Genomic DNA, 8,561 nt, shown 5'->3' on the forward strand with positions numbered 1-8,561 from the left:
AATGCTGTTGTTTCCTGCAGAACACTGCCCCGTAAAATGAGGTGGAGGCCGGTATTACTAAAAACTATCAACAAACAAAATGCTACATCAGAAGCCTGTTAGTTGATCAAAAAATTGTTCAGTTTATACATACTGTAGCTCAAGAGTCTGACAACCTCCATTGCGAATTGCAGGCCTATGATTGTTTCATTCATTTAATTACCATTATTTTATTTCACAACTTAAATATTGACTGATTTATTTATGAGTTATTGATAATAATGTACCCATTGATTGACTGGCAATTTGGTAGTCTAAGGTTAGTGAATTCATCAAATAAATCTTGGCAACCAATAGTCAATGAGATTGGCCAATCAGTCTATCCACTGGCCAATCAGCTGGCCAGTATATCAATGAAGCTAAAATGAATAATAATAATAATTATTATTATTGATTGAGGGATTTTCAGTATCAAGGAGATTTAACATTGTGTTTACGTGAAACGACTGCTTGTCATAAAGGCATGAAAATTCCCTTAATTCTAACTCATCCCTGTGTTTTGACAAGTTACTTGATACTTGCACCTAAAAGCCGTGGCTAAACAAGTGATTTTTTGCTTGCGACAGTGATGCACTTTTTTTTATTGTTGCATCACCAGCAGCACCGTGAAAAATCACCCATGTACATGAAGCCACCCCACAGAGGTGATGCAACAGCTGGAAAAATCACAAAAAAAAGTTTTTGAGAAATTAAATGAGTTAAATTTGTCACGACGAAGTCGAGAACCTTGTCATTTGTGTTGCAACATTTTGCCAGGTGCATTCATGACAATTTGTGACACGTCCAGAGGTTTATCAAGCCAATCAGATGCAAGAACATCATGCGTGTTTGGGTTTTCATACCCAGTCTTCCAAGGTCATGCTAATCGCAAAAACTTTGTCGCCAAGTTGTTGCTAAGTGTAGCCACCACTGCTCATTGGCAACAAAACAATTTTAAAAAAAACGCATCACCATCGCAAGCATAAAATTGTTTGAGTTGCCGCGGCTTAACAGGAAACAAATGAGCTTATTTCCATTTTGGTAAAATGCAAATTTTAGTCCGTCATTTGCTGTTTTCCATACGTGTCATGCGAAATCTCTCAGAAATTAAAGTAAAAGGTGTAAACACTGAACCTGCATAATCTTCTTCAGGGCATTTTTCAATCTGAGCCACTGAACAGAGCTCTTTAAGTACATAGCTTGGAACTTGATCAGCAAGTTCAGGAAAGAACTGGAGGTGTTTAAACAATACTTCATTGTCTTTCGACTTTCTTTCAAATGTCCTATGAAAATAAAACACGAACTGTTACTTTTTTTCAAATTACTACATTTTTAATTAGTATTACATACTAGGTGATAATTGAAAATTCTCTGCACTGTAATAGTTGCCGTTGAGGTGATTATTACACGATAATCACCTAAGCAGGTTTTTCAAAATGGTCACAAGCCATTTTGTCGAGGTGACAGATAAAGAAATTAATTGTTTTAAAACAAAATGCATATTATTTTTTTTCAAATAATCACCTAATTATGTAATTATACTAAAACAATAATTAAATACAATCATCAATCATCATCAATCCAATTTTGATCCACGTTTATCCCCGTAAACGGGGGTGGATTTACCCCACTTCATCAGCAATCTTTGTAAGTCTCCCATTCTCCATCTCGCTTGATTCATGGCATCCTTTTTCTCCAAACCAACACTCTTGCTCTCCTTCACATCTTCCACGTCTTTTTTGGTCGTCCTCGCTTCCTCTTGCCCTTCACTTCGAACTCCAACGCTTTTCTTAGAACCTGCCCATCATCCCTCCTCAACACATACCCGTACCATCTAACTCCAAATGATTTGCCTTTGCCATCTGAACCACTGTTTCCTTCAATCCCAACATCTCCATCAGGTCTTCTGTCCTCTTTTTCTCCATCAGTGCACCACACATTGCTCTCACCATTGCTCTCTCAGTCCTTCTCAAAATTGCTATCTCATTTTCCCTTAGACACCATGTCTCACTCCCATATAACATCGCCACTCTTACACAACTCCGATAAACCATTCCTTTCACTTTCAGCAAGAACCTTTTTTAGTTCAGCAACTCTCCACATTCCCTCAAACTTCACCCAGCCAATTCTTGCTCTTGCTGTCACAGCTGCCTTGCAGCCAATGGTGACCACTTGCATTCACCCTATCCCCCAAATAACAGAACCCTCTCACCATTTCCACCTCTTCACACAACTCTTCCACTGGTTCCCTTAATCCATCAGCTTGCTTCTTGCATCTTCCACACACAAAATCTCTCCCCAACCTTGAGGTCACCCTCTTTACTTTCACGCATCTTCCATGGATTCATTTCCTACATTTCACACAAAACACTGAATTTGCCATTACTTGCTTCCCACAAATACCACATGGATCTACCTTACTCACAGACACTTCACTTACTGCCCCACTCACTACCACTTTTGTCTTCCCGAGGTTCACCTTCAGCCCCTTGCTCTCAAATGCCTCTTTCCATTTCCAGAACTTCTCCCTCAGTCCCTCCATTGTCTCACTCATCAAAACCAAGTCATCTGCATACAACATCTCACTCATCAAACCATTTCTCACACTCTCCATAACCACGTCAACCACGATCACAAAAACAAACGGCGACAACACGGGTCCCCGGTGCACACCACAAGACGACCGAGACATGGTCGCGGGTGGGTCGACGATGAGCCGCAAGGAAGGACCTCCTCCCGGATCTCGCTTCCTTTCACTTTCGTTGCGCCCAAGGGTTTCCTTCATCCAAAGACTCGCGCACATGTCGGACTCCTCGGTCTGTGTTTCAAGACAGGTCAGACAGATCTGGCTGGTCGTCGATGTTTTGGACGTGAATAAAAAGCTTGACTTCGTCTCAGTTTTTATTCACCAATATTCACCTCGCTTTCGGCGAATAATGTTACTAACAATACAGTGTAGATGTATGCTTGCTATAAAAGCATGAAAATTCTCTTTTAAATAGTCTTTTTCTCTTTTGGGAAGTTATTTAATATTTACAAAAAGAGAGTAATGATGCTTGCGCTTATCTGGACAAGTTGAGCAATAAAAATAATTTTTATTGCTCAACTTTATATTTGTCTCTTACAGACACCTGAATTTTCAGGTGGATCTAATAAAAATGGAGCATTGCACCAGCATCAAAGAGGACAAGGGTTTGAATCATGTTGGAGCCACCTGAAACTTTCAGGTGTCTACAAGCGACAATTGCTTATTAATTAATAATTATTGTCCGGATAAGTGTGAGGATTATTTTTCTCTTTCACCTATAGCCTGTATCTCAAGTAATATCTCAACTGCGATCAGGAGTACTTTTCTTTAGAGGGTGTGAAAAGGTATGCCTGATACAATTTTTTAACAAGTCATCTGCGTGTAATCCAGAATCTGGACTTTACTCTGATTGGCTGAAAAACAATAGAGCTTATGGAGCCTCACTCCAACTGGTTGTAGAATTGCATAAAATCGGTTAACATCTGATCAAATTTTGGCCACAGAGAAAGATTTTAAACAGGAAATATATCTAGGCTCTGTTTACGGCTGCTGTTGCTTCGACTTGCATTGGAAGAATGGTTTGTCTAAAAGAAAATATTATAGTTGTTCTTCCAACAAGATTTAGCAATATTGTTATTTTAAGTCCTGAACATTCTAGAAAAAAAAGCATTGTTCCACTTCCACCGACTCGAAAACGTTTGCAGTCACAGTATTTAAGTCCTACCGCTGGAACAACTGGAAAATCAGCCGAGCTTTACAAAGAACAATGGATTCAATCAAAGTTTTAATAGTGACACACTTCTTACAAACCTAGAATTTTTCAAAGTCCATTTTCCTCTGACTAAGATACTAGCACGCTTTATTGGTATCTGAAAATTGGAGTTTAAATTTAGTTTATTACTGTACTGTTGATTGCACCTGATAACATGAACTTCAAGGATTCAAAATTCTTTGTTCCGTGATGGTTTGAACAGAGGAACCGCACCAACTGTCAAATGCAGAAATACTTTGACTGCTTTGATTGCATGGATAAAGTCTGACTTTACAGACATTCCAGCTAGAATTCTACTTTTTTTACATTGTCTCGCAACAACGTGCAGGTAATTTCCGGGAAAATCTGATTGGCTCACATTTATAGCATGAAACAAGATAACATCCATCTTGACAGGTGGGCGGCAGACGACTTGTTAAGAAATTGTATCAGGCTTACCTTTTCACGCCCAATCTAAAAGAAAAGTATGCCTGATCACAAGTTACAACGAGTGCGAGGGTTTCGGGGGTTCCAAACACCAAGAAACAGATGAAAGCACAAGGCTGCTTTGGCCGAGTACTTTTATTGTTTCAAGGTGAATGGAAACCCTGATGAATCCTGAAGCACAAGTTTTTTATATGACTTCTCAAAGCATCTATTGCAGTATTTATGTTTATTTATAATTGTATTGTATTGCTTTGAAAATTAGTAAGTAAATTATTCAAAGTTGGTCTGGTCGTGACTTTTTTTTTGGAAGTCATTTTCGCATTATTATGCCAAGTGCTCGTGAGAGATAGATGCAAGTACAGCTAAGAACGACTCAACCAAAGAGAGATTGGTAATGGACGAGAACATTAAATTTCCGGGTTTCGAAATTGGAATCATTTTCAAAGATAATAACTTTCATCTTGTGTGTAATGTTGAGCACAATGTGGTGGACATGGATGCTTTATCACTGAACTACTGGCTTGCTAAATTTAGGCAAATAAGAAGGGCGACCGCTATCCTTCACCAACGTTGTATGGTGTCGTATGCAGTCTATTACTCTAAAGAGGCATTTAGGCATTTATAGGAAAGAGTAATGTAAAAAAAATCAGTATAGTAGCATTATTGAGATTTTGGAGGCTTTTGTTAGTGTAATTTTGATATAAACAAACATGTGTTTTGAGATAAAAAAAATGGCGTGTTTTCATTTGGTGTTTCATTGGGTATCAAGACTCAATGATTCCACCACGAGTGACCAAAATGGGTATCATTTAATGCCTGCTGATGTCATGAATTATTAATGAGTTTTAAGAAAATTTAACATAAACATAAACTAATACATAGTATCTTTTGAGCCACAAATCTCCAGATTTTAGATCTCCAGAGGTTGGGATCTCTGCCAAGAAGCTGTACCAAGGTAAATTTCGACAGACCCCACAGCTCTAAAAAGGCACACGAATGAAATATGTACATGCAATGCCCTGAAATCCTGACAGCAACAAAGACAGAAGCAAAATGGCCTCCAAATGGCAATGTAGGCTTTTTTTAATAGCTGAGACCAGCAAAGTGGGACACCCTATAACACTCTGCCTTGCATCCTCCTTCCTGAAATACTGTATCTATTATTTAACTCTAAAAGCGAATAAAACTTATCGTTCATATATATAAGTTTCATGAGAACATTGCTACATACTGTTTTTTTAACACTCTCCTGATGGCCTTAATCCTCATATTCAAAACTGCTGCAGGTGATAAAGTGATAACTGTCTGTCTGTGAAGCTTGGACAGGTGGTCAGAAATATTATGACTCAGAGGAACATTAAATCCTTCACACTGATGAGGATACAATCCTTTGTCTAAAAACCAAGGAATAAAAGCTGTAATCTGCTTTGCAGTCATTTTTGGGATGTCACACAACACTTCCCCAACATCCCGAAAATGGCTATGATTGAAGGATCTGTTGAAGCTGTCGTCTTTTTCAACTAGTTCAAGTAATTCTATAATAATGATTTAGGCAATAGCATTGGCTTTCATAATGGGAGGATTATGTAGGAGACAGGAGGAGAAATAATGACAGGACCATTTACAAAATTTAAATGCACAGAAGCAGAAGAATTTGACTGCCAAAAAAACTTAGAGCATAAAAGAGAGTAATGTTTGTGATGAGTGAGCACTGGGTATAGGAAGCAGTAAGTGCTCTGACTGCTTTTCTAACTGCCTCCAAGAGATGTTGACATGATTTTCGACTCACCATGGGGTATCTTTGTTTGCGTTTTCAACTTCTGACCATTACCAAAATTCAGCTTCCTGGTTAAAATAAGGTTTCAATAAGTTTCCATTATAAACAATAATAATATTGTTTATAAATTTTTATTATAAGATAAGGTTTTGTGATACTCAGAATAATCAAGGCTGCATCTTCTGACCTTACTTGAGTGGGATCTAGAGGCTGATGGAAATTTTGAGGTGTGCCAAGGTTGAACATCTTTGGGTAGTTGGCCATAAAGAACTTGTGAGCTTCTGATGTTGAAACTTTATCTCTAAAAATACAAATAATAATTTAATAAAAATTGCTGGTTTGCATGTGATGTCATGGTGGCCGTGTTTCAGGATGGCAAGAACAATAACCTGCCTCTGCGCTGGGAACTGATATTATTTATTATTACCCAAATTCTGCAAAAAGAAATGTTATTGTATTGTTACTATTTTCATCCAACATGGCCCCCGTGTCACGCGGGTGCCAACGTGCCTTCCTTCCTGGCATGGCAACAGTCTGCTGGGTCGTTCCATATTTTCTATCCCACCACCCACCCCCCCCCCCCCCCCCCCACATGCGGAAATCCGAGTTTAATACCCCAATTTGTTGGCACCCTTATCCGCAGGGTTGATAATTTGTTAGCACCTTTGAAAATTATCCAAAGGCTTCAAATTTTGCCGTCTTTTTTCTGTAAGAAAAGCCTTACCTAGGGTCACAAAACTCGCAAACCTTAGGGAGGGCTCCATTTCACAAATTAACATCCACTCTTTAGCTTCTTGCCGGCGATTGCTTACCTTTCACCTAACCCTTCAGTGCTACACAACCAACGAAGTCCACTATAGTTTATATCGGGAGGGCCAACTAGCTTTGGCACTGTACAGGAAAGAAAACAATAAAGGTAAATTTGCCGATCAGAGGAATCATGCATCGGCTAGTGAACAAATAAAGTTAGTTTTCTTACATGGATGTCTCTGTTTTCTTCTTTCTTGTCCAAATTTTGCACTCCATCCTCCTAGTTCGTAGTTACGTTGTGTCAAGGAGTTCATTTTTTCTATAAAGAATACCTAGGGAATGAAACAGAACCAAATATGTATACATGTACGCTAAATGGAAGCCTCGAAGCTGCCATATTGGAAATTAGAGAACACTTCGCGTTCGCTCTTCGTTACCATAACAACGGTCTAGCAACGCAGTGATCTTTTACACGTGACCGTAAATGTACAGAGAAGTGCACAGATGCGATAAAAATTCCCTTCAGGAGCCGATTATGTCTGTGAGTTTTAAGGACGGTGCCTACTAATTCAAAGGTATTTTTGCGCGGTTTTATGAATATGCGGGAAAAGCAGATCTCAACAAGTGTCATTAAAATCCAAAAAGAAAATTGGGGGTAACCACGCATTTTTCAAAGATAATTAATCAACAATATTAGCAAAAAGCTTTAAAATACGAAGCAATGTATGGCGTTTCTTTCCAAATTAAGGCTTAATTATCTCTGAAAAATGCGTGGTTACCCCAATTATCTTTTTGGATACCAAGACCATTTGCTAAGTTCTTCTTTCTCCGCATAAATTTAAACCGCGCAAAAATATTCCTGCATTAGTAAGCAATACCGATAGGAAATCCGAGTATCTGGAGATGCTCTGAACGTATGCGCAATAACAATAGTAGGCACCGTCCTTTGTCAGATTCGCTCTGACGAAGGGCTAACGCTCGAAACGTCAGCTTTTAGAATCTCTGTACGGTGGCAAATTTACATTATCAACTCCGTTGATCGATAAAACCAAATTTTTGTATACTACTTCCCCACCGACGCAGCACCACAGTTTCTTTAGAAACTACCCCTTCATTCACCGTCCTTAATAGCATCGTTTGTCATCAAGGCACTGCAGACTGGGGTGTGCGGAAAACGAAGACCCCTAGCAAAAATAACATACCAAACAGCAAATAACAAAACACGTAATGCAATCTCTTCGTTTTCCGCACACCCAGGCCGTTATGTGTAAAACGAAGACTTAAAACGAAGACCCTACAGTAATTTGCCTGAAATGACTCGTAGGCCACAGAAAACACTAGGGATGTTGTGTTTGGCTACTCTCCGTTCGTCATTTTATATTTTTGTGGAGGGTCTCCGTTTTTAGTCTTCGTTTTCCACATACCGGCCTCGGTGTGTGGAAAACGAAGACCCTACCGTAATCCCCATAGATAGCTTATCGATCGTTTTAAATAATATGAATGATGTGTTTTGTTATTTGCAGTTTGGTATGTTATTTTTTTTTCTGGGGGTCTTCGTTTTCCATGCCAGGTCTTCGTTTTTCTGCAGACTGCAGGGTTGATGTTACTTTATGCTTATCTTGATTCTAGCCATTGGCTCATCGATTCCTTTTTAAGGCTGGTTAAGTTTTCACTGGCGACGGAGTCGGAGTGGGAGTCGTAGTCAGAAGCGCAGAGCGATACCATCTTGTGAAAATCAAACTGTCGGAGTCGGAAGCAGAATACCGATTCCGCTTATGACTCCGTTGCTT

The 8,561-nt window shown here is 39.1% G+C and overlaps 1 protein-coding gene across 1 annotated transcript in view; it reads right to left on the bottom strand.

The window, feature by feature from the left end:
* LOC138019310 (cyclic nucleotide-binding domain-containing protein 1-like) overlaps nt 1–7,193 on the bottom strand; it is a 20,114-nt gene extending 12,921 nt beyond the window's left edge. The window contains exons 1-7 of the mRNA XM_068866056.1: nt 7,001–7,193; nt 6,834–6,912; nt 6,209–6,322; nt 6,034–6,089; nt 5,476–5,638; nt 1,153–1,301; nt 1–64 (exon numbers count right to left, since the gene is read on the bottom strand). The exon at nt 1–64 is cut by the window's left edge and continues 85 nt beyond it. Of these exons, the coding sequence (XP_068722157.1) occupies nt 1–64; nt 1,153–1,301; nt 5,476–5,638; nt 6,034–6,089; nt 6,209–6,322; nt 6,834–6,912; nt 7,001–7,085 (710 nt within the window). The 5' untranslated portion in view covers nt 7,086–7,193. The remainder of the gene's footprint in view (nt 65–1,152; nt 1,302–5,475; nt 5,639–6,033; nt 6,090–6,208; nt 6,323–6,833; nt 6,913–7,000) is intronic.
* Nucleotides 7,194–8,561: the final 1,368 nt, after the last annotated feature.

The sequence above is a fragment of the Montipora capricornis genome, chromosome 10, assembly GCF_036669925.1.
Source record: "Montipora capricornis isolate CH-2021 chromosome 10, ASM3666992v2, whole genome shotgun sequence".
NCBI lineage: Eukaryota > Metazoa > Cnidaria > Anthozoa > Scleractinia > Acroporidae > Montipora > Montipora capricornis.